Source organism: Amblyomma mixtum, chromosome 1, assembly GCF_055824585.1.
Source record: "Amblyomma mixtum isolate Tamu chromosome 1, ASM5582458v1, whole genome shotgun sequence".
NCBI lineage: Eukaryota > Metazoa > Arthropoda > Arachnida > Ixodida > Ixodidae > Amblyomma > Amblyomma mixtum.
The window spans coordinates 166,529,021-166,555,704 of record NC_143012.1 but is presented as its reverse complement, the minus strand read 5'-3'; the positions used below and the strand labels follow the sequence as shown (position 1 = coordinate 166,555,704).

Below are 26,684 nucleotides of genomic sequence, written 5' to 3'. Positions count from 1 at the left end.
TGGAGTACGCGCCATGTGCGCCATTGCAGTTGACGCATTTTGCTGTGCGTTCGCATCTTTCTTCTGTATGTGCGTCTTCTGCGCATGTGACACAAGTGGGTTTACCGCGGCAAGCCAACATGCTGTGTCCAAATCGCTGGCACTTAAAACATCGTCTCGGATTTGGTATGTATGGGCGGACTTTGCAATGGAGGTATGCGGCGTGGTGGAGTCAGGCAGAGTTGTGCCATTGAAAGTTAGGACAATGTGTTTTGTCTTGATTTCTGCATTGTTTCTCCGGATGGTTATTCTTCGGGCTGCTATTACTCCTTGTTGAGCTAGTTCTTCTTCCATTTCCGCATCGGTACTCTGTAGGAGTTCATATTCAGACATGCCGCCCTTTGAGTGGTTCAGGGTGCGGTGCGGGGTTACCTGTACGCTCATTTCTCCAAGATTCTGTAGTGACATTAGTTTGGTGCTCTGTTTTTTTGTGTTTACTTCTACAAGGAGGTCTCCGGTTCGTTGCTTTTTTGCTTTGTAGTCTTTGCCTACACAGCTTTTTAGGGTGTTGGCGATGACAAATACAGACAGGTTGGCTACCGGTTCATCAGTGTTTGAGTGAACCATAAAAAACTTCGCTAACGTTTCTGGCTTCTGTGGGTTCAATTTCTTCACATCGGTGCGACCCCTTTTTGGGGGACGATCAGATTTTTTTTCAGATTTTTCCATACGGCATGTACTGACTAAGGGTTCCCAATACTTTGTCGCCTCTGATTCACCCTTATACACAGAGGAAGGTCCCGGGACTCCCCGCCTGGTAGACAGACGAAGAGCCCATCGGCCAAGGATTGACCACTTCCTCGACCGCCACCGTTCAAGGTTTCTTCCCTCCACCTTTCAACCTATCGCCACGGTACGGATGACAGCTTCGGTATGGGGGCTAAGGGTCCGTGGTGGCGCCAAGCAGCAACACCTCGTTACACAAGGTGCCCTTGCGGGACAGGGACGTCTAGTGAGAACGGTGTCTTCGTTCACTCCAATCTTCCTCTCTTCCCATAATGGTGAGGTTTAGGTGTCCACCCAGATATGCGAGACACATACGTTTCTTTTCCACAAAAACCAATTTACCGATGAGCAAGGCGTACAACCGAACGGGCGATGAGTTCTATGGACTCCCTGGCAGCGTTGGAAGACGCTCTCCCGTTTCACTTTTAGAGAAGAAGCTTAACACCTTAATAACGCATCAGTGACGCAAGCAGCAACACGGCGCTTAAGGCTTTCGCCTCACCGCACTTTAGGTCAACAAAGTGCCCCTTGAATTTTTAGTATTCTACTCATACGAACTCAGTGCACAACCTCGGATACAGCGAACCTCAGGATGCCGCCTTGCATATAACGAACTTTATTGTGTTAAGCTTAGTTGTAACGCAGCGGAGGGTACTTTTCCAAACAAATACAAGCGCAGCAGGGTTGGTAGTGCTAGCGCCAGACGAAGGAGGCGTGTTTGCTACTGGTAAAATTTAAGGGTATACCTACGTATGGACGCATTGTCCACGGTCCCCGAAGAGCTAGCGCACATTCGAAGCCCTATATGAAGACAAAAAAAAAAGCGAAAGTGCTCTAAAAACAGACAATGGAAGTTTCTGCCCTGCAAAAAAAGCTACCGTCTACCGCTTTCCAGGGTCCTGCAAGGGCTGTTATGTCGGGCGGTCGGGATTCTCTCTAAACGACAGACACCGAGAGCACTTTGCAGCGGTTTATTCGATAGCATGTGTTATATTTCTAGACAAACATTGTTAGCCTTTTGGCTGCGAGCCAATAATATATTCTATGTGTGCGACTGTCAGGGAAGGCACGCAGTTACATGGTGAAATCTGTGAGGCCTGCCACATTATTAGCGAAGATTATAATCGTTTCGACACGCGAGAAATCTGCCACATGTGGAAAAGTGGAGGATGCTGTTTTGTTTTTCTGTTTGGTTCAATGCGTGGTGTGCACTTTTCAACGAACTCTATGTCCCTTTCGCAGTAATAAAAAATTCAGCTGATGCTTAACGCGTACGCAGTCTTTACATTGGTACCAGTCCGAAGCGCCAGCCTCGGACTGGTCATCCGAGGCTAGCGCTCAACTAGTCCAGCTTTCCTCCATGATTGCTGCTGCTGCGCCATCATCAGCCGGACTACGCTCAATGCAGGGCAAAGGCCTCTCCCATGCCTCTCCAACTAACCCTATCCTTTGCCAGCTGCAGCCACCGCATCCCCGCAAACTTCGTTATCTCTTCCGCCAAGCTAACTTTCTGCCGCCACCTACTACGCTTGCCTTCTCTTGGAATCCACTCCGTTACCCTTAATGACCAGCAGTTATCTTGCATTACATGCCCTGCCAAAGCCCATTTCTTCCTCTTGATTTCGACTAGGATGTCATTAACCCGCGTTTGTTCCCTCACTCACTCCGCCCACTTGCGGTCTCCTAACGCTACACCTATCATTGTTCTTTCCATAGTTCGCTGCGTTGTCCTTAACTTGAGCTGAACCCTTATCGTTCGCATCCACGTTTCTGCCCCGTAGGTGAGTACAAGATACAGATGTTATGTACTTTTCTCTGGAGGGATATGGGTAAACTGCCAGTTATGATCTCAGAGAGCCTGCCATCGCGCTCCACCCCATTTTTATTATTCTAGTTATTTCCCTCTCATGAACCGGATCAGCAGCCACTACCTGCCCTAAGTACACGTATTCCCTTACCACTTCCAACCCCTCGCCACCAATGGTGAACTGCTGCTTTCTTGCGACACTGTTGAACATTACTTTGGTCTTCTGCATGTTAACCTTTGGACCCACCTACTCTGCTCTGCCTGTCTAACTCACTGATCATGCTTTGCAGCTCATCTCCTGAGTGACTTAGCAAGGCAACGTCTTCAGTGAATCGCAAATTACTTGGGTATTTGCCATTAACTCTTAATCCCAACAGTCCTCAGTCAAGATCTCGGAACACCTCCTGTAAAAAGGCGATGAACAGTATTGGCAAGATGGTTTTTCCCTGTCTGACCCCTTCCGTAATGCAATTTTATTCAGTACTATAGTACCTGCGCAGTCGTTGTAGATACATTCCGGCATTTTCACTTAAGACTCTTCTACACACTGATTCCACATTGCCTGCATGACAGCTGAATTTTCCACTTAGTCAAATGCTTTCTCGTAATCAATGAAGGCTATATATAGGGGTTGGTTATAACCCGAGCATTTCTCGGTCACATGATTGACGAAAGCCTGCCTGATAATTTGTTTGTTCAAGTCTAAGGCTGTCCTGACAATTAGCAGTTGTCTTAGTAAATACCTTATAGGCAACGGACAGTAAACTACTAGCTCTGTAATTTTTGAAGTCTGTGAGGTCTCCTTCCTTAAAAAATAAAATAATGTTAGCGCTATTCCAAGCTCCTTGTAGGCTCGAGGTCACAAGGCAGTGCGTATACAGGGTGTGTAGTTTTTCTACCACAGTCTCTCTTCCGTCCTTCAACAGATCTGCTGTAACCTGATACTCATCAGATGGTGTCCCCATTTGCATTGCTCCTAAAGCTTTCTTTACTTCCTCTTTCGTTACTGGCGGCATGTGCCATTGCTGCGCCCTACTGCCTCTCTAACGTTCTGATTACATTTGCTACTATATATATTAGTCCAGAACTCTTCGGCTACTTCCACTATCTCGCCCATATTTCCAGCGACATTACCTTCTTTGTCTGTTAATGTATGCATCTCGTTTTTTCCTATGCCTAGTTTCCTCTCCACCGCTTTTAGGCTACCTCCGTTCTTTAGAGCATGTTGAATTCTCTCCGTATTAAACTTTCTTATGTCGGCTACCTTGCGCTTAATTACTAACTTCGATAGCTCTGACAGTTCTATTCTGTCTGTAGAGTTAGACGCCTTTATGCTTTGCCGTTTCTTAATCAAATCTTTAGCCTCATGAGATAGCTGGCGGATATCCTGTCCAACTATCCCACCGCGTACTTCTGCGCACTGCGTAATGAGAGCTGTGAGACTATTGTTCATTTTTAAAAATTAAGATTGTCTTACTCACTTAAAGTCAAATATTTGTGCTGCGGCGATATCCTGAATACCTCTTCTTCCACTCTTACAGCTTAGCTCATTAAAGGGCTTCCGCTCAACTTGTTTCCTTTTTTCCCTCTTAAAGTCTAAGGTAATACGCGACCTTGTCATTCTGTGGTCGCTACAAGGCACCTTTTCGAGGACCTCTACTTCCTACGCGATGCCTGGGTGAGCGCTTAGTGCGAAGTCTATTTTATTTTTAATTTCACAACTGCGGGTCTTCCACGTCCACTTGCTGTTCTTTCGTTTCCGGAAGAAGGTGTTCTTGACCCGTAAATTATTCTTATCTGCAAACTCTGCTAATAACTCACCCCTGCCATTCCTGGAGCCTACGCCATAGTCGCCTACCGCATGGTCGCCAGCCCTCTTCTTGCCTACCTTCACACTGAAGTCGCTTATTAAGGCGGAAGCCTTTAATACCTCATCGTTGTAAGCAGGAGTTGTCGACAGAAATGTGACGCTTTTCAATTGGTCAAAATGCTCGTGACGTCACAATGCGCGAATTTCAAATGGGGCCAATTGTACTTTGGCAAGTAACCATGCAACCAATTAAAGGGATCGTATAGTGATGCTCCAACTAAGTGGGATTGAGTTTAGTTAATTGCTTAATTAATAAATTAGCCTAATTAAAGTAGAGGAGAATCAAAAGGAAAAGAAAAGAAAGACGCGCGTCGCAGCAACAACCGCGTCCGCGCAAGCAGACGCTGCTGAAAAAGACAGATAAGCGGCCGAAGCCGTGTTCCCTCCACCACCACCCACTTCCCCAGCCAGTTCAACATTGCCCGTTTCGACGTTCCTCGTTTCGTATACATTGTGTCGAACATCCTAGACAGTTCCAACATTTGACAGGTGAATGACAGAACACGATGGATAGAATTTCAGTAATGTAAATATCAAATAGCCTAATTAACCATTCTAGTCAGACCACATAAATAAATAAAACCGATTACGAAAATGGTCGAGTTGGAGAACCGAACCGGGGTCTCCGGAGTGCGACACGAGCACGCTAGCCACTGCGCCATGCCAGCTGAATGGTTTGGAATGAACAAAGGCGCGTCTAAATAATACGGCGTCTTCGTTCACTCCCTTCCCTTACGGCGAAGTTCAGGTGTCCACCCAGATATGCGAGAGAAATACATTTCCTTTCCTCGAAAATAAATTTACCGTCCAGCAAGGCGTAGAGCCAAATGGGCGATGGCGTTCTGTGGACTCCCTGGCAGCGTTGCAAGACGCTGTCGCGTTCCACTCTTACAGGCGAAGCTTAACATCTTAACCGCACATCAGTGACACAAGCAGACAGCCAATGGACGCGTCACTTGCTGGCAGCACTTGAATCATCATTCACAACCCCATTCGTGGCAGAATGCTGTACTCAGGCTTTCGCCTTGCACCACTTTAGTCGCCAAAGTGTCTCCTAACTTTTAATACAGTCTACTGTGATTTTAATTTATTCATTGGCGATTCCAGGCCTTCGTCGTAGGTTTCAACGATTTGGTCATCGGCGGCTGATGTAGGCCTGCACCACCTCCAGCTTGTTCTTATTAAGCTTAATTACGATAGCTGCCACCCTCTCGTTATTATAGAACTCGTCTAGTTTGCCAGCTATATCCTGATTGAAGAGGAATCGCACACCTAGTTCTCATCTGTCCTCCTACGCTCAAGAAGCCCTATGATATCATATTTAATGCCAGAGCAGGCAGCGATGGCCTACAGGTAGAGCATCCACCTCGCGTGAAAGTGGACCGGGGTTCGAATCCCAGTGATGCGCAATTCTCCACTTGGTTAAAAAAATTCCGCGTGTCGATTGAATTGCATAACCAGGCCTGGGTGCAGCCTAATCTCGGGTTTCAGAACCGACAACGCACTGCCTCACCAGAGCAGAATTTGGCCACTCTGGTGTAGTACTTGGCCGCAACCTTCTATGAAAAAACCAGTTAACCATCGGCACTCAGTCCCCAGCGGCTGTGGAGAAACGGACCAAGGCTGCGGTCAGACCTGTGACGCAGCGGAGTGCTAAGAATCTCTGTCTCCGGACAGGCTGCCATTTCAAAGTGAACCTGGCAACGCTTAACGCTAGAAGCTTATTCAGTGAGGCTAGCCAGCAGGGCTATTTGAGGAATTAGCGGGTATTAAATGGGATCGAAAGAGTACCTGGACGTCGACTTGTACAATTCTCAGCCGCTTGAGAGTCTTCGTTTTCGACAGGCCCTCTGTCAAGGCATCCAGCGACGCCCGCGATGTCGCGACGACAACGACTTTGTCCAGTGCCAGTTCCACGAGATTCAGCATCAGCATGCTCTTGATGGCAGCGAAGACATTCGACGTGGCCTCGGCGCCGAGCTGGCATCCGCAAAGGCGCAGGCAGGTCAGGGACGTGGCCGACTTCAGGGCATCGGACAGAAGTAGGATGAAGCGTCGGTTTTCACGCGAAGAAAAGACCAACTGCGAATGAAAAAAACGTTAATTCACGGAGGAACTTTCACACATCGCAGACAAACTGCAGAAAGGGGATAAGAAAATGATACACTCAATGCTTCAGGACTTAGGTGCAAAAATGAGCAGGGACAAGTACACAAAAGTCGGCGATCTTAATTTGGACTGCTATTAAACCAGATTTAACGAAGCTACTTCAGACTATTGATGTAATATGTTCACTACAATGTACTTTGAATTTCAAGCGCGCAGGCAAGCGGGGTGATTTCTTTGCAATATCGATCATTTTCATCGTGTGTCAACTTGTTCAGCACTGTACGGGCTCATTCCCACTGAAGCACTTCAAGCAAGTCTGCGGGATTCAGTTGCCTCATGGCGTACGATAAATGAGTATATTAATTTCCGCTCCTTACGTCCGCGGTGTCGGCGTGACGCTATCGCGTGTATTTTCAAAATACGACGGCGTATGGGGCACGAGCTCTGCGAGCACCTAAGAACAAAGCTGGCGAGCCCAACGGACCCGCTAAAAGAAAATTTCTCAGGAAAGCACCATACAATATTGCTGCAAAGATGGCAGTTACGTCAATGTAAGGGAAACAAGAAAATTATCTAGACGATTGAAAAAGCGCTAAACGTGCCATCAAAAAGTGCCACAACGAATGGCACACTCTACCTCGCCATGATCAATGGCACAATCAGAGCATCGCTTCTGACGCCGGCGCTGATGTGGCTAAGGAGTAAAACTTGCCACTCGCTGCTTACCGAAAAAAATTCCTAACTATCATCACAAATAAAAGCACGCCAGCCATCAACCCACGCTCACTACTTATTATCTTAAGCATGTGAATTTGTGAACAGCCCTGTCCATTTTATATCAAACATGGAAACTATGTGGGTTCCAAACGTGTTTTATCGTATTTTGTGTTGTCTTGTGTTTAATGGCACATAGGCAACTCAGGCCCTCATGCGCCAAACTCAAGGTATAGGAACTGTTTTCTGCGCCTTGTGGTATGCGTAAACTGATCGGTGGTGTAGATGGCCTATCAAGTTTAAACTATATGGTAATGATAAAATGTCGACAGAAGGTCGGGTACCCTCAGCAGGCATCCTTGGCTGAGCAAGGATGTTGAGCCTCTCAAACAGCGAAACAGAACCTCAGCCTTCTTCCCAAGAATGAAAAGGTGGCTGAGGCGTACCAAAAATGATTCGAATCAGTGGGTTAAATGTAGAGTTTGTTAAGGAAACCTGTCTCTCCTAGAAGACTAAGCACACACGATTTGTCGACAATTGTATCTTCACCCAAGAGTAACAATGGGTGAAAAGGAATGTGTTCATTATAAACTAAGTAAAATAATTTTCCTTACTTTTTCGACTTTCGTGCATGATAATAAAATATGGTTTGGTTTTATCGGGTTTAACGTCCCAAAGCGACTAAGGCTATGAGAGACGCCGTAGTGGAGGGCTCCGGAAATTTCGACCACCTGGGGTTCTTTAACGTGCACTGACATCGCACAGTACACGGGCCTCGAATTTCCCCTCCAAAGAAATTCAGCCGCCGCGGCCGGGATCGAACCCGCGTCTTTCGGGACAGCAGCCGAGCACCGTAGCCACTGAGCCACCGCGGCGGCGGTAATAAAATATGATTAACTGTTAGTTCAACTACACATTTTTCACAAACAGGTTTGTCTTCATTTGTCAACAGAAAGTTGTGTGTAAGGTGTGTGTGTGGATTGTACGGATACGATATAAAATGACTTCAATGAAACGCTCCTGGTGCAAACATGACTTCCATTCACCTAAAACTGGGTTTACTAGCTATAATTTGTTGTTTGTGCCGTTGTTCCAAGCCAACCGCCATTTTTTTTTTCTTAATTTACGGTTTACGACGTTCATGCGATCCTTAAAGGGCCCCTGCCCACCCCATGGTTGCAAACACTCTCTACCTCACTTTGAGCGAGCCTCCTCTACTTCCATTCCCTCCTCGAAATTTTTCTCTCCCGCTCCTCGTCGAGTAGGCTCGGCAAGGCAAAATCACCCCTTCTTTCTCCGATGTAAGCCGCAGGCGTGGTGTCTGCGGAGTGCGTCACAGGGCTACGTCATGTCATGGCCCCGCCTTCAATAGAAATCTTTTCTTGGTTTTTGCTGCTGGGTCTGTTCGAGGGGAGGGGGGGGGGCGCTGCGGGCGCGCACACTGAACGATCGAGAGGCGCGATCGGCTCGACCACCTAGACTTGTTAGCGAGTGCATCCTTTCATGCATATGTTTGTCATTCCCAGTTAGCGAGCCACCTTTTCATTTTTTAGGCCTCCCCACCGCTTCACGAGCGGAGGGGCGGAAGTCGGTTCTGTTCGAAACACACGGCGAAGTGGGGGCCCGGCAACCGCCCGGTTGCTTTTCTTCATGTGTGTTTGTGTTCTGTTTGTTTGTGTCTTTTCTCCGCTCCGAAGCCCATGTCGTTCATTGGAGTCAAGGCGTACGCAAGATGCATGAAGGATAAGCGGTGTCTGTGCGGAGCGGTTAAGTGGGCGAGCGAGGGAAAGGCTCTGCTGCACTACTAATTAAAACCTTGTTTTGGGGGGCTTGCATAGAAGAAAAAAACTGAGAAGGGAGCGCGCACGCAGAGCGTCTCGTGACGTGATCACGGCGGGGGGGGGGGGGGGGGGGGAACCAACTCCCTCAGTTTTTCTACTTTTTTACTTTTTATGGCTAGGGTTCAAGGCTGTCGCCGCACGCTCCCTCCGCAGTTGTTTTTTTTCCTTCATGCGGGTTTGTAGGCATGAGCCAGAACAGAAGGCGCTGCGGAAAGCGTTGTGCAGACGACGCGACGCCAAGGCTACGCCCAACCTTCTCCCGTCAGTCAGAACGATGCACCAATGGAGTGCCTTTAGCGAAAGTAACCCCCCATGACGTCAACGGGGTTCAGAGTAGCGGGGCGGGCCGTTCTTGTTGAAGGAAAGAACGAGCGGGCTTTGATTTGAATTTTCGCAGCTTTTCGGGGCGCGCATGGCTCTAGTATTATGCAGACGTTATCTTCGATGCCTCATCTATGCAGTGGGCTTGTTTTTCAAAAATGTCCAGACCCTGGGCAGTGGCCCTTTAAAAGGTACTTTTGCTTTCCTTATCGACTTGTCACCAGCTTGAATTGCGCACAAGTCTGCTCTCTCGTTGCCTTCAATTCAGACATGACTTGGAGTCACAAAATTCAGGGCAACTTTGAAAAAAACAACAACAAAAGCCTCGCCGCGCGGACGCATCTCACCACCGCGGGTCGTAAAACAAGGGAGAAGGAAACCCCGGACACCTACTAGCCTTTTGTGTGTGGCTGCCCAATCCACCACCGCTCGCCAACACGGCGCGCGGGGAGGGAATGAGTCAGCCACGACGTCGATTTTTCTAGAATGCCGGAGTCGTTTCTACGCGATGTTGACGGAGAGGGCGTAGCCTTGCGTGCGCTAAAACATGTCCCCATCCTCTTCACTCGCACGTCCGCGGCGGCGTCACGCCAGAAATTACGAGATGCTACTCGAAGCCACTCCCGGCTTTTCACTAATGAGGACGCGCGGCCGGCGCGAGGAGGAAAAGGCAACAGCACGGCCGATACTGTGTTTATGTGCACGCCTACTTAGGCGGGTAGAGCAAGCAGACGCCGACCAAGTCTATATAAGAAGGGCGTTGACCGCTGTCAGTTAAGCTCGGGGGGAAATCTGACTGTGCAGCCTGCTCGTGCCCCCCCCCCCCGCCACCGAATACGGGCCGGTGTGGTTTCGGCTACTAGGCTTTGTTTCGGTGCAATGCCAGCAGTGGGGATGGGATGGCCGGGACCCATCCTCTGGGGATGCAAACCCCCAATGGGAGTGGCAGCGACTCCCAGACGACTGTGAGGGCCAGTCGTGCACGTGAGGTCCGATGCCTGAGCGGAGGCTGGCCTGGGTTTATACTCAGGTTGGACCCACGAAATCCGGCCCGGAAGGCATGTCAAAACGCCAAAAGGTTTTCAAATACATGCTACCTTCCTTCCTCTGCGCGCGGGGCGTGCAAGGCTGGCTACCGGCGCGTCGGTTTCTGGTTACGGAGAAACCAGGTCCGCGCGGGGGTTCATAGTGGCCAGGCTCTGAGGACCGCCGCCTCGGGGAAGCGGCCTTATGGCCGGCCGCAGGCTTAACCGCCTGCGGGATGCCGGGGGATGAGGGCTTAGTACTGCCTCGTAAGAGTCTGGCGAAAACCGAAGATGTGTGGAGTACCGGTGGAGTAGGCCCGGGTCATCTCATCCTAAGCCACGTTATTGGTTAGTGGCCCGGTCGCCCAGCCTTGAACACTCTCTCCTCTGTAGGAGAAGAGTAAGCTAGGAGAGGAAATAAGTGCATGGATGGTTGGAGGAAGCACAGATGGACCCCCCGGAGCGACCAGTTCTGAGGCCGCGAGGCCGTTGACGTTCTGGACCTCCACTGGCTCGGGACTATCACACATACTTCCGGTGTCCGAAAACCGCGAAAAACCTTCGACGGCTAGTAGCCGGCAGGTGGGAAAGGCCTTCTAGTGTGCGAGAGGAGCCCCAGGTAGCTACTGACCCCGTGTTAGGTTTTCCTGTCTCCGACGGTCGGAGCCCGTTGCGTATGGTGGGTGGTCGGGCATCCCGTGAGTGGGGCCGCACCATTGGGCAATCTCGATGCTCTCCCTGTCCTGGCCAGGCGGGCCAGTAATGGAGTCGAGATAATTGAAGGATCAGAGCAAAAAAACTCGCTGTCCCCATTCCCTTCCCACGTCCCATTACCCTTTCCGCTACTTCCCAGGGGAGGTCAGGGGAGCCTCCCCGGGCCCGCTCTCTCGGCTGTGGGTCGCTAATGTAGCATTTTCCCTATTATTTTATTTTTCCACCCACGGGTGGTCAAATTACAACTTGCCTACGGGCCTCCTCTTTTATTTTTCAATTGGGTTAAGCCTGTTGTGTGTAAACGGTGCAGGCAGGGGCCTATTATTTTTATTTCCTTTTCGGTTGCCCCAACCTATTCAATGTCAATGTCAGTTAAGCTCCAGCCGCCGTTTAAGTTTCCTCGAAGCGCGCCCGCTCGACTCCCAGGACAACACCACTCGCCCCAGCTAGGGACCAACGAGGCAGCGCGCGCCAATCTGCGGGACGGCATCGTCGTGGACCTCAGGTCAGCGGACTGTCGCAGTGCCCGGTGAACAAATTGTGTTTTGTTTGTTTGCCTCTCTGTTGTGCTAGTGCACTTTAGGTGCAATATTTCCTTTGTATTGTAGTCTCTCTCCAGTGTAGCTTTTCACGAGTTGCGTTATTTTGTTGATAACTTTGTATGTGTTTGTACTAGTGATTGTGAAATCCTTTGTATCGTCTCATTGCTGTATAAACTTTGTTTTGTGAGTGAACCTTTGGCTCCGACCCATTCTCTGGAAAAACTGATATTCGAGCGAGTTGGTACAGCATGTTGGAAAATTTCCAGCGCACACAGGACAGGGACAACGAGAACACCACAAGCGCTTGTGGTGTTCTCTTCTCTGTGCCTTCCCTGTGTGCGCTGGATATTTTCCACCATACTCTGGCTTGCGACCGGCGAAAGCTGGGCACCAAATGACCAAACACCTCTTGTCATTTGGTAGCTAGTCTCCGCTTAGCTTGCCACGCTGAGTCGAGGGCATCTCCTTTGAGTCCGAGACCGCTACCCCACACGCTCTAAGGGTGTCTGGGAACTTCATGCAGAAGTGAACGAGGTTGGGTGACATATATACTAGCATCCGCGACAGGACGTTTGGTAATTGTAAGCGCAGAGAACGGAGAAAGAGTCGGAAAGAGTTACGAAGAGATCGTAAACGAGTGTTAGCAGCAGAGCGATATTCTGAGGCGCCGTGACGAAGCGGTCGGTGGGGTTCACCGTGTAGAGACATTCATTGCCTTGATGATAGAGTTCGGTATCCAAATATGAGCTTAAACGAGCTAGTAGAGCTTCGCCTCCATATGGGAATGACCAGAGCCGAACTGCGAAAACGGGTGGATAGGAAAGGGAGGGCTCCAGAAGAAAGAGAGAAAGACAGCGCGCTAGAGAAGCCGCTGAGAAAGAGAGGCACAGGAAACGTGATGAAGAAAGAGAAGAAGCGACCGAAAGGGCTTTTGCAAGAGAGATTACAATCCTTGATAGGAAGCTTGCTGAAATTCGGTGTTTGAGGAACGTCAGGGAGCCAGTGGAGCTTACCCCCGGAGAGGCCGGGTGGAAGAATGAGGAGTCTGATTTGTTGACAACCACGGAAGAGGTTGGAACTAGCTCCACTGGTGAGAGTGTGGTTGGAGAACAGCTGGTTCATACAACTGTGATCGAAGAGAGTGAAGACAACACCCGAGTGTCGCTTCCTCAGGAAAGTGAAAGAGTAACTCCTACCGAGGTAGTAAGCACTGAGGACAAGGCCATTCTGGCGCTTCAGTTAGAGTGCACCTTAAAGAAGTCGCCTGAAGACGACGAAAGAAGTTCGAGCTATAGCGACAAATCACTGAGCTGCATGCCTGAGGGTTGCACCAGAGACCGTGAGGAAGAGCGGACAAATGTCGAAGAGAACTAAAGCTCCGACGTAGTCATAGCTGAGGACAGCGCACTCATTGAAGACCCGGAGACCGCTCTGAGTGAGCCCTCTAGCAGCGAGGAGGTCGTTCCTTATGAAGGCGAGGAAATTTCTGCCTCTGAGGAAGGAGAATGTGCAGTGGAAGGGAAGGAGCAGTCTGAGCAAAGGTGTGCTTATGGCTACACTGAAAGTGACCAACTGAAGCAAGTAATTGGCAAAGGAGAATCCGTAAGTGAAGAGAATGATTCTCCAATGACTCCTGAGCAGAGCTCTGAGCATTGCACTCGAAGAGTAGTCAGAATGAAGAAAGGAAAAATGACTTGCAAGAAGAAGGCGCAGTCCACGAAGAACAAAAGAGAGCTGAACCAGAGGGTTCATCGCGAGAGAACAACTCGGATGACAGTGATCCGGGCTTGAGCCGTAGGAGAATGTGGAACGAAGTAAAAGGAAAGAGAACCGAATCAAGCACCACCGACACAGGTGAAATTGAACAGGATGGGCCTCGCAGAAAGCTGAGAAAGAAAATGGAACGAAAGAGAATTAAGCTGAAGACAGCTAAATCGAATGCAAGTCAGCTGTACGAACGTCGCAGCAAAGTGAGAAAAAGTTCAGACGAACGAGCCCAGTGTTCAGCAAGGACTCAGTCTAGAGGCGCAAACGCAAACAGAAAAGCGCACACCGAGAAGGAGAACACGAGAGGTGGAGCCGTCATGAACAAACTGGCGTTAAAGTGGTTCGCAACAGGCGCGCTAACCACAGGTAAAGAGGAAGAGCTCGAAGTATGAACAGAAACACAGAGAGCCGTACGAGTAGAAAGCTTGGCCTGATCCGCGTTCAGAAGAGAAGCCTCAGTAGAAGGCGGAAGAACAGTCGAACCCGCGACAGGATGAAAAGCGGCAGTCGGTTGCGAAAGAAAATTAAAAGCGCGACTGAAAGCTTGAAGGAAACAATGCTGTTCTGAGCCCGCTCTGTAGGCCAAACTTAGAATTATAGGCGAAGGTATGCCTTCTACTTGTGTGTTTCCCGTTTTTATTGTAGTATCAATGTACCGCCGAACTGCGGCGTGTTTTGAACTGCATTCTGTCTACTGCACTGTGTTATTTATGTGAAAACATCATTGTATTGATGTATGTATTTTGGCATTCGCCATTCAGTTTGTGGACGCATGCATGTGCGCGCGAATGTTGTGTTTTGTGAATATTGTTGCACGATATTCTTAAAGGAAGGGACAGTGTCACAAAGTTCGGCGCAGCTCTGAAAAACAGAAACAAAAGCCACCACCGCTCACCATCACGGCGCGCGGGGAGGGAATGAGTCAGCCAACACATTGATTTTTCTAGAAGGTCGGAGTCGTTTCTACGCGATGTTGACGGAGAGGGCGTAGCCTTGCGTGCGCTAAGACATGTCCCCCTCCTCTTCACTTGCACGTCCGCGGCGCCGCCACGCCACAAATTACGAGATGCTCCTCGAAGCCACTCCCGTCTTTTCACTAATGAGGACGCGCGGCCGGCGCGAGGAGGAAAAGGAAACAGCGCGGCCGATACTGTGTGTGTGCGCGCCTACTTTGGCGCGTAGAGTTAACAGACGCAGACCAAGGCTATATAAGAAGGGCGTTGACTGCTGTCAGTTTAGCTCGAGCCGCCGTTTAAGCTTCATCGAAGCGCACCCGCTCGACTCCCAGGACAACACCACTCGCCCCAACTACGGACCAACGAGGCAGCGCGCGCCAGTCTGCGGGACGGCATCGTCGTGGACCTCTGGTCGTCGGACTGTCGGAGTGCCCGGTGAACAAATTGTGTTTTGTTTGTTTGCCTCTCTCTCTTGTGTTAGTGCACTTTAGGTGCAATATTTCCTTTGTATTGTAGTCTCTCTCCAGACTAGCTTTGCACGAGTTGCGTTATTTTGTTGATGACTTGGTATGTGTTTGTAGTAGTGATTGGGAAATCCTTTGTATCGTCTCACTGCTGTATAAACTTTGTTTTGTTAGTGAACCTTTGGCTCCGACCCATTCTCTGGCTTGCGAACGGTGAAAGCTGGGCACCAAATGACCAAAACCCTCTTGTCATTTGGTAGCTGGCCACGCGGAGTCGAGGGCATCACCTTTGAGTCCGAGACCGCTACCCCCACACGCACTAAGGATGTCTGGGAACTTTACGCTTAAAAGCGCGGGAAGTTGGGTGACACTTGCTACCCAGCAGAGTTTTATGTTTTGTCCTTCAGCTATAGCGGTTGTTATGGTGTGTATGATGGTGTGTATTTTGTAATGCTCTTTAACAATTATTTTGCTTTCTTCACTGTTATATTTGAAATGTTCCTATTGTTTGTGATTTCGTTTTTTTTTTGCTCCCCCCTTTTGTGATGCCCCGCCTAGGGGTCTTGAAGGGAAAATAAACGATGACGGTGATGTCACCAAGCACCGGAGCAATTACATTTTTAGAATGAACGGCTGTAAGTGCACGTAATGAGTCTGTAAATAATGCTGTTTGGGAGGTTCTCTTTTACTACTTTTCCTATGGCTACACTGATTGCTAACATTCGGCAGTGAGACGGATGCACACTGTGGAAGCCTTACTATTTCATTCCAATTCCCTTGTACCTTTGCGTTTCCAACGTAAGCATCTGTTCTTGAACCATCTGTGTAAGAAGCTGTAAAAGTACTCTGAAAGCAATTCTTGTGTTATATTTTCTTGGGGAATTTTTGTTTTACGGAACTGTGTAAGAGAGAAATCACAGAGCGTGGGGAAATTGTCCCATGGTTGCAGTGGCTCTCGTCTTCGGGAAACGCTCGGCAATGCGTCTATTACGCTGAGGTTTCCGCGTATTTCTCCAAATCGCAAGAGCAGTGGCCGGGGAGCTTTCGGTTTATTGTTAAATAGTATTCTTGATGGGCACTTTGTGACTAAGGGGTGACTTAGGTGTTTGGGCAGCGGATTTTGAAAATGTACGAGCACGTGAGCATGGTTCTTCGGTCTGTAAGTGATGGCTCGTTGGTTCCTACATAAAGACTGTTTATGGGCGACGTTCCGTATGCCCCAGTGTAAAGACGCAAACCTAGATTATGCATTGGTTTCAGTCGTTTAAGTTTCGATGGTCTCGCTCACCCATAAACTATACATCCACTATCTAAGGTATAGCGTAGCACAGTGCGATAAATTTGTAAAAGACAGGTCCTATCGGAACCCCAGCGTTTTCTTAACAGTAGTTTTAGAATATCCAGCGATTGAGAAGCTTTCTCTTTGATTGCGTTCATGTATGGCATGAAAGTGAGCTTTTTGTGTAACGTTATTGTATTTTGTCTAAAAATACTTGTGCTCATCTTTTACTGGCAATGTGAGCTCGTTCCTAAAAAGGCTGGTGTCACTGCGCAGCCTTCTGCTAAGCGAGAATAGAACAGGTTTTGACTTTTGCCAGGAAAACTTGAAATCATTTTTATCTTGCCACGTTGTTAGTCTGTTTACTGTCAGCTGTATCTGCCGCATCTGACGTAGCTGTATCTGTATGTACAGAGCTCTAGCTCTTCCTTTTTAAAAATCTATGAGGTTTTCCTACGTCGGGTATCTTCGAAAAATACCCCAATATTTATTTTGTTCTTTTTTTTACTCCTTTGCAATCTCGCGTCTCCCAACTTTATGGTTCTGTCGTACCACTACTGAAGAATGAGGGTTAGCTAAGTGTGCGGCGGCAAGAATACAAGTTGTGAACTTTTCATTGATTTCATTGACGTTAAGATTTCCTAAAACATTTTTTCTAAAGTGGCTTCTCCAAAAAGTTGTCAATCCGCTAAATGAAGCTTCCTACGCTATGTTTGTGTCGGGGTGACTGATGGTAGGGATGACAGGCTGATTTCAACAGGCAGATGGTCGTTTTCATAGGGGTTGTCTAAAACATCCCATTTAAAATCTCTAAGAACAGATGGAGAACTAAAATACAAGAAAAAATCTCATTTTTTCCGAACTATAAGGGCAACAACCAGGCTTACTGGTGTTCAGTAAACAATTATTATTAGATAGTATAACATCTTCAACGACATGGCCTCTCGTATCGGATTTCCCACTGCCCCAAAAAGAAGAAGTCTGCATTAAAATCTCACTACCACGTATGGGTCCGGCCACTCTCTCTCTCTCTCTAAAAGGCTCTCTAATTCATGGTGGGTTTTGCGGCCGCGACTACTCTATGAGCCGTGGCCGAACCTTTTGCAATTGAAACATCTGTGTGGGTTGGGTGTGTATGGTCTTGCATTTTTTATCAGGCATCAGACTTCAGTGCTTTCAGACAGTATCCTCGTGTTGAAAGTGAGGATGAGATGTTTCGTGTCTAATTCTTTGTTTTCCTTCCTGACCTTTATTCACTGAACATCTATGACATCTTGGTCGGTAACACCCTCAAGCATTTCTTTCTCAGAGAGGAGTACAAAGTCGATTTCAGATATGACGCCTCGGACAGTGTTTAGAGATCGGTGTCCGAGTCAGATCGTTTTAATGACCTTTCAGATTATGCTTCACGAAGAGAAGAGGGAAAACGCCTGTTATACTTTTATTTTGAGAGATATTGATAAGCTGCTGGTTATGGCCTCAGAGTGCATACCAAACGCATCCCGCCAAGAAGGATGTGTGCGTTTATCACTTGCAATGCCTCAGTTGCTGCTGTAAACTGTTCCCTTCACAGACTGCGGAACATTGATCTCTCCGATATTAAATATTTTGTCCCATCATTTTGCACTGAGTGTCTAGGGCATTCAGGGCTAGAATTGATTACATCACGGAAATAGGAGTGCAGTAGCGTCAGGAAATCCAAGGTCGAGGAATCCTTATTAACTATTACCAGAAGCTGTTCCCAATCAAACACTTCGTACATTTTTCTGATGGCATTCTCGATATATAGTTCGTAGCACTTTTTCATGTTCCTTTTCTACGACGTGGTAGATAGATGCTAATGCTGATGATGAATGCAATGCTGTGAGCAGGGTGTCGAACCGGAACCGAACCTGAACCCGAAACCGGAACCGAACCCGAATTTTCACCCGGAACCAGAACCGAACCGAACCCATATTTTTTTCGCCATCTTGGAACTGAACCCGAACCGGAACGATTCAAAGGAACGGTTCCGAACCGGTTCGGGACCCGGTTCAGCACCACTTTTTTTGCAACTCGGCATGCTTTCATTTCTTTTTTTTTAGACAAAATGAGATGTACTCGCGCGTAGATTTACCCATTGAAATCTGTTCCCGTTACGCAGAGCGAAAATGACATCCAGTCTATGCGAAAACAAAGCTCAAGGAAGTCTGGTGTCCAGGAATGGATTTTTTGGCGCTTCTGCAATGCGCTTTCGGCAATTCTAAAGAATTTTACTCCAGATTGATGTGAAATCTTCGGTTTGTTACTGTCTCCCATTTTGCATCTCTGCGTATAAAATAAAATCGTTAGCACTACTCTAACTCATAAACAACCTAGTGAGAATAGCCTCCCTTTCTTTGTGTCATGTGGCATAACTATGTGAAACACAGGCGCAACGACCTAAACGTTGTGCAACATTTACTTTCGGAGGCATTCGTTATCCCCAACAGCAGATACTAAATAAGACTCCTCATGATGTCTCGGGCGACCGACTGCTAACGCCAAGGTCGCGGGTTCGATCTCGGTAGCGGAGGCCGCGTTTCGAGCGCACGTTGAAGAACCCCAGCGGGTCTATGTTGATCTTGAGTCCTCCAATGCGGTGTGCCTGATAGCCCCCATGTCGCTTCCACACGCTAAATCACAGATATTACTACTGTTATTACAAAATAAAGGAAGTATAAATTGGCGCAGATTTTTTTTTTTCAGTATGCGAACATTCTTCGTTGCACGTGATGGAAGTAAGCAATGAAAGACGGGCTTGTAGCAGCGGTAGAGGTACTTAAAAAAAATTATTACGCAAAAAGGCAATGCATATGCATGTGCGCGCTGGCATGCGATAATGTCCAGAAATATGCTATTCTAATGAAATGCAGCTATGATAAAATGATTGTGTTACACCGATGCGCTGAAAATATTCTGCTTATATTGCCACGCGCCTAACGCGCCGCGCGGGCTAGGCGCTGAGTGGAAGACGACGACGAAGCGGAGGTGGGCTCTCGAGGCGCGGTTGTTCTGTTCGGTGTCCTGGAACCTGGCGCTGTAATTAAAAGAAGGCTCCCAGTCTTGGCTTCTTCCTGACGCCTATCTCTACGGCCCCTGTGGTCGTGACACTGGTGGAGGTGCGGCCGATGCTCCCTACTCCTGAGGACGACTCGACACGCCCGCCTCTTGTGACCACCCCTGTCCATCGTGCCAGCCGGAGGATCCGAGGCTTGTCCCCCGAGGCCCTCCCTTTTGTCGGTGAGCCCTCGACTACCCCTACACTCATGGCGACGCCAATACCCGCCCTGCCTCCGACTGTCCCTGCAGCCAGCCCCACCTATCTTACTCTTCAGACCCCACGAACGCCTAAGCCCTTTCACGGTGACTTGTTTGAAGATGCCGAAGATTGGTTGGCGCACTACGAACGGGTTGCGACCTTCAACTGCTGGGACGCCGCTACACAGCTGCGTAACGTGTACTTTAGCCTTGAGGACTCTGCACGCACGTGGTTCGAAAACCATGAGGCTACTTTCTCGACGTGGCAGGACTTTCGACGTCAGCTCCTGAGTACGTACGCCAACAGCGACCGCCGGGAGAGCGCGGAGCGCACCCTGTCCTCTAGAATTCAGCTCCCCAATGAGGGTGTTGCCATGTACGTCGAGGATGTGACGCGTCTTTGTCATCGCGCCGATCCGGCAATGCCTGAAGAAAAAAAGCTGAGGCACCTCATGCGCGGCGTGAAAGACCAGCTCTTTCCGGCCTCGTGCGGAACCCGCCCAACACCGTCGCGGAGTTTCTGGCCGAGGCCGTCCACATGGAGAAATTGCTGCAGCAGAGATCCCAACAGCACGCCCGGCAACTGCGTCCGTCGTCGACACTGTCAACGTTGGACCGATTCGACCATGATCCTAGGACGAATCCGGACTCCCTTCGTTAACTCATCCGTTCAGTGGTCCGCGAGGAGCTGCAGCGCCTTCAAGGAACCTTTGCCCCTCGCGTCGATTCCGTCACCAGCGTCATCCGCGAGGAAGTCCGGCAGGCCCTCAGAGCATGCTGCAGTTGTGCCGGCGCCGCAACCGACTCCATACGATCCCGCGCCGTACCCGACTCTGGTCCAGCCAGTCACGTACGCGGACGTCGTGCGCCGCGCGGCCCCATCTCCTGGGCCTTTGCCTTACACCGCACCATCGGTCGCGGTGCACTCTGCTCAGCCTACTCCTTACTGGGCGGATCGGCGCCAGGCCTCTGGCGCTATGAGAGACTAAGGCTATGAGAGACGCCGTAGTGGAGGGCTCCGGAAATTTCGACCACCTGGGGTTCTTTAACGTGCACTGACATCGCACAGTACACGGGCGTCTAGAATTTCTCCTCCAAAGAAATTCTAGCCGCCGCGGCCGGGATCGAACCCGCGTCTTTTGGGTCAGCAGCCGAGCACCATAACCGCTGAGCCACCGCGGCGGCTCGTACTAAAGATGCGTTTGTTGCCTTTTACATCATAAGAGTTGATAACTTATACAAATATCGATTACTCCAAACATTCTTTTTTTCCTCTACTGAAGTCAAGTACTTACTCTCATCTCTGGCATTTTAACACTACGTAGCACAGATATACACACAAGTAAAGATGTCTGAGAAATCCCCCACTTCCGCACATTTTATAACATCATTCATTAAGCATCATTCATTAGCACATACCCTGCCATCAATGCTTAATATGTACCAAAACACAACTCGTCTCAATCCCAAGAAATTGCGCACGTACTTCATAACATTGTGAACCACATTTTTATACTTAGTTTTTTCTACTGTGCTTCCTTTGGTTACAATTTCGTACTGTTATTTATGTCAACTTGTACTATTTTTAACTATTTTAGCTTATTTTGGCGAATATGATGCATCACATACTGTATTATGTTGCCGCAACAAGTTTTTTTTGCGTATGGTGCACATTGCTATATATTTACATTATTTTTTTCTCAACTTCACTGTTCTGCCATCTAACGGTCTCCTGGGCCTCGTCAAGCTGCTCACCCAGCTTTTAGCCCAGGAGACCATTCCAGTTCTTTCTGGGAAAAATAAAGAATGATTGATTGATTGATGCTCGGGAACCCGTGGTGTCTCAAGTCACCATCATCTTCATGCTGCAGATGCCACTGCCGGCGCAAAGGTATCGAGAGGAGGACCTGTCTTCGTCTGAACAAGGCAATCCCTCTTGTTGAAACGTTGGCAAGCACCCTAACGCTTCCACACCACGGTTACGCAGTGCCTACAAGCCGAGCGGTGTTCAAGATGATGTGTATGACCATGAAATCCCCTGCCTCGTATGACGAAGGTGAAGCGTCTGTTCCCCAGTGCCTCCACTGGAAGCCTGTGGGTAGAGTCGTCCACACTATCTTCTACAGCTCTGGTACTGTGCGTTCTTTTGTAAAGTTATTATGGTTTACGGGAGTTTGGCGTCCCAAAGCGAATTAGGCGATCAAGGACGCCGTAGTGAAGGGCTCCGGAAATTTCGACCACCTGGGGTTCTTTTACATGCACTGAGATCGCTCAATACATGGAAGAATTTATTACAGTAGCACCGTGCGCTTTGCCCGATATAGCTTTTGAAGACATGAGAATTAATCCATAGTCAGTGGGAATGTGTATGCCCTATAAGTTCGTGTTTCGAGCTCTAGGCCACTCGCAAATGGCGACGTGTACTTCCTGGTGCGCCGTTCGGGCGCTGTAGACAGATGTATGGACGGCAGTTTCCAGCTTTCTTCCTGGTAATGGGATCGGATTATGTAGCATGATATTACCAGAAAAATTCAACTTTGACCACAGCTTGTGTACGATAAACACCTCATGCTCCAATGGGCGTGTCTGTTACGCAGCTTTGGTCTCTGTGAGCGATCACCATATGAAACGCTGCGTAAGGTACGGTTGTTCTTGATGACCAGTCCGCAATTTTTGAATCCATTAAAATGAACTTTCTTTTAACATAAGATAAGATTACCAGTTGATCCTAACTCCAATGACCTAGAGGGCATGAAGTTCTGCTGTTGTCTTGGGTTTAATGGCGCATAAGCTCAAGGTATAAAAAAATTCTTTTCTGTACATTTGTGCTAATATGTGAAAAAACGGTGGTGTAGACGGTCTAAAAAGTTAGTTTCTCCTACCTAGTAAAGAGAGAAGAAAGAAGCTTTAAAGAAGGCCGGGTAACCTTATCAGTGGTCCATGGCTGGGCAAGGAAATTGAGGTTCCCAACGAATCAAGTAAAGACCTCATCCTCCTTCTCAGTGATGAGAACAAGGCTGAAGTGTATCATATAATAAAGCGAAGCAGTGCATCAAAATTTACAGTTTCTCAACAACACCTGGGTAAAAAGCTTAAATAAAACTTGGGTTGGGCCTAGTCGGTACGTGATGTTGTGAAGGTGTAGGTTGCGCAACCACGGGACGAACCACGAAGAAAAGACACAGAGACACACACAAGCGTCTTTTCTTCGTGGTTCATCCAGTGGTTGCGCAACCTACACCTTCACAACATAAAAAGATTAAACCACAAGACCCGTTGACATTGTCATTTTCACACAAGAGCAGCGGAAGGTGTAAAGGAATACATTCTTTATAAGTCAGTAAAGCGCTGCTTTCTCAGTTTTTCGAGTTCTGAACAAGAGAATAAAATATGCTTGATGGTGAGCTCGCCTTCAACTCTTTCAAAAAGAGGTTTGTCATTTTATGCGAAGCATATTTACGTAGGTTTCGGGCCTTCGCGCGACGCCCGGCGGTGGCCACCATTGACCTTGAAGTGAGATCACGTGATGTGACGTCACGTGATGACGTCACACCGGCTGCAGATGGCGCCTCATATCGCGCCGTCGGAAGTCGCCCGGCGGAGGCCTCCACGCTTCGGTTTGCGCCGTCGCGCGCGACGCGGCGGCGGCGGCGCCACCATCGCTGCATCACGTGATATGTGACGTCACGCCAGGGATGAAGCGGCGCGCGCCCGCCGTCGCGTCAGTCTCTGTGCCCGCAACCGCGCCAGCGTCTTTGCGCCGGGCGTGTATGCGGTCAAGATGCCTCCAAACGCTATGGACGTTAATAATAGGAATGCAAAACGAATCAGTGGGGAAACAGTTTAGACTTGGTGTTGTGTAGAAATACTCAAAGACAATACAGAATAAGTGACGTGCAAACCAAGAGTCATGCATTTACGGACCATAAGAGTGTGTTTGTCGGGCTGCAAAGAATAAAGTACGATGATTAACATAAAACCACGTCTCCGTTACTTAGCCCCATCCACACTGAGGCAGCTGCTTAACATGCTTCGCATCCACTGGGCTTAACCTTGATAAGCCTCCAATATTTCTTTTTTCGTTAGTAAGAAATTGTGTGTAATGCGTGTATATCCAATGCGGAGACGACATAAAATTTCTTCTGTAAATCGTTCCTGGTGCCTGCATGTCTTCATTCACCCCGGACGGGCTTTACAAAGTGCACGTTGTTGTTAACCTCGTTGTTACATGAAGCCAGCGTCTTCCAAGACCTCTTCAGCGGAGCAAATCAGCAGTGACCGCGCCAATTTTCTTCTCAGAGGTCGTTTTTAAGGCTCCCGTAACTACTACTTTCGTTACAAACAGAATTTTCATTTCCTCGGCGCCACTACTTCTGCCATAACATGAGAACTTTGTTGGGGGCTGTAGATATCCTCATAAAATTTCCTTAGTTCTTAATCTGTTCACTTCTATTGAATTCATTTATTTATTTTCTTTTTCAGTGGAGGAGACAGGACTCCTTGTTATGTGTTATTTTCATCCCTGCCAAATTTTCTGTCCTCTTTCAGACTCATATATCCTGTTCAGTTTGAAAGTACAGATCTCACAATTAAATGGTCGCTATACTTCACCGTGCCTAACACCTCCACATTCTCCGCAATGCCGGAATGGACGCAGAAAATGGCCCATTTTACGTTTCACACCCGCATTCAGCCTTTTCTCGGAACTCATTCTTGTTGTGCGGAGGCCGTAATTCGTAACTGTTAGTACATTTCTTCTGTTAATTAATTCGACGCCATTGTTTGCTACTTCCAGCTCGGCTTCCTGCTTCTATCCTACTTTCCGCCTCGGAGTTGCTCATCAGTGCAGTGCACTGCCGTGTTTAGTATTCTTTCTCACTTCAAGATTTAAGTAAACACAGGAAGGCAAGACGCCCAGACGTACACAAGTGCGTAACGGGTCTCACCTCAGCCATTTCCACGCAGTGGTGTCGAGCAAGAATGTAGTGAAGAAATACGGCGGCATATTCCCGGCACTCTTCATGTTCCTCGGAAGTGTTGGGAAAACTTTTGTTGAGACGTTGAAGCGCCAGTTTTCCTGGTGCGAACTCGGTCAGACCGGCCGCCACAAAAAAGAGCAGGTTATTGAGCGTTGGGAGATCCTTGGCGAGGTGACAGACCCTGTCCTCAGTGCCGGTGCAGTGGGTGGGCAGCGTAAGGCCGCCCCCACGTGCTCCAGGCGGTGGCAGCGCCACCAGAGCGGGAGGTGGTGGAAGGCCTCCACCAGTGTACTTCCGTACAGCCTTCGGAACGGTGCGCCGTACCATCACGACCTGCGAGCAGTCGGAGCAAAGAAACCGCTGCATCGTTTTGCGTGTTGCTGTGAAAGAGCTGCCTTTTACACCGGCCTTAAAAATAGGGAAATATCGCGGAAGGATTAGTTAGTTATATGGGGCTTTATGGCGCATAAGCAACTATGGCTATCATGCGCCAAACACTAGGTTAGATGATGCTAAGTGTATAGAGGTTACATTATAATAGATTTAAAACATGGCTTTCTTTAGAAACTTATAAACTAGTGAAAACTCGACAAGTGTTTGCTCGCCTAAAAGCAATGTGCGATGAAATGAAATGTGTTCGTTGTAAAATACCGTAAAAAAATTTTTTCTAAGTTCTTCAAGATGCGAACAAGAAATTAAAATGTGATTTACTGTGAGCTCCTCACCACACATTTCACACACAGGATTGTCTTTTTTTGTTAAGAAGAAGCTATGGGTGATGTGTGTGTGACGTATGCGTAAACGACATAAAATTACTTCGATAAAACGCTCTCTATGGCGGCATGATTTCCATTCTTTTAAAATGGGCTTTATGGTACGCAGCTTGTTTCGATCATTTTCCCAAGAAGCTTCCCATTTGGCTCTAAGTTTGCTATGTACTAACTTCATGTAATCCCTAGGAGGCAAATTCACATGTTTTTTTTTTCCATGGTTCTGGTTTGTGCAGCACACATGTCGGCTCTCTCATTGTCCCTAATGCTAACGTGACTGAGAACCCAGCAAAATTTTATAACATGTTTTTGTGTTGTGATCTTTACTATATTGTGTATTATGCTTCCTATGAGTGGCTCCGTGGCATTTTTGGAATTTAATGCTGTAAGGACGCTCAGTGAATCTGTATAAATGATGCTGTTTTTATGTTTCATTTGTTATTTTTCTGTACCGCAACACAAATGGCATAACGCTCAGCGGTGAAAACTGTTGCACATGAGGGCAGTCGTACTGCATTTTTAATTTTTTCCTTGTATTACTGCGCTTCCTACATGAGCATGAGTTTTTGACCGATCAGTATAAAAGGCAGTATAATTTGTGTTTTTCTTGTAGTGCTACATATTCTTGTATTATATGGTCGTGTGCTGTACAGGTTTACCTGAGGCGTGTTAGTGCGACGTCACACACTGTGGGGAGAGTGTACCAGGGTGGTAGCGCTTCGTGTCTTGGGGCAATATTTTTCATTTCATTTAGTATGTTTAGAGCTTGGCATTTTTCTTGGAAGCGCAAGAGCAACGGCTTAATCGCGTGGGGCTTGTTGTTGAAGGGTATTCGGGATGGGCATTTCGTGACAATTAGGTAACAGAGATGTTTGGGCTGAGAAAGGATTTTGAGGATGTATGTACAAGTTAGTGCTGTTCTTCGATCTTCTAAGGAAGGTTCATTCGTTTCCACATACAGACTTGCTATTGGTGAAGTTCTGTAAGCCCCGGAAGACAACCTTAAACCAAGATTGTGGACAGGATCCAGTAGTTTTATGTAGGACGGTCTTGCTGAGCCATATACTATGGACCCATAGTCTAACTTAGAGCGAACCAGAGAACGATATATATGTAACAGGCATGCCCTGCCCCCAGCGTTTCCTTGAAAGTAGTTTCAGTATATTGAGGGCCTGAGAACCTTTTTTCTTTAAGGTGTTTACATGTGGCAAGAAAGTGAGCATTTTATCGAAAGTTACCCTAGAAGTTTATGCTCTTGTTTCACAGGTAATGAGGTTTGGTTTAGATATAGTGTGGGGTCGGCTTGTAGGCCTCGTCTCAGAGAACAGAACCGCTACTGTTTTCTGAGGAGAAAATCTAAATCCGTTTCTATCTGCCCAGGTAGCCAGTTTATTTATTGTTATTTGTATCTGTGGTTCACAGGTAGGTATGCTGGAAGACGTGCATGCTATTTGGAGGTCGTCTATATAAACTGAGTACATT

At 48.0% G+C, this 26,684-nt stretch overlaps 1 protein-coding gene across 1 annotated transcript in view; it reads right to left on the bottom strand.

Annotated features, from left to right (window-relative positions):
• LOC149369695 (uncharacterized) overlaps positions 1-24,759 on the bottom strand; it is a 97,290-nt gene extending 72,531 nt beyond the window's left edge. Inside the window, exons 1-3 of the mRNA XM_089576289.1 lie at positions 24,400-24,759; positions 6,234-6,524; positions 2,787-2,792 (exon numbers count right to left, since the gene is read on the bottom strand). Of these exons, the coding sequence (XP_089432415.1) occupies positions 2,787-2,792; positions 6,234-6,524; positions 24,400-24,759 (657 nt within the window). The remainder of the gene's footprint in view (positions 1-2,786; positions 2,793-6,233; positions 6,525-24,399) is intronic.
• Positions 24,760-26,684: the final 1,925 nt, after the last annotated feature.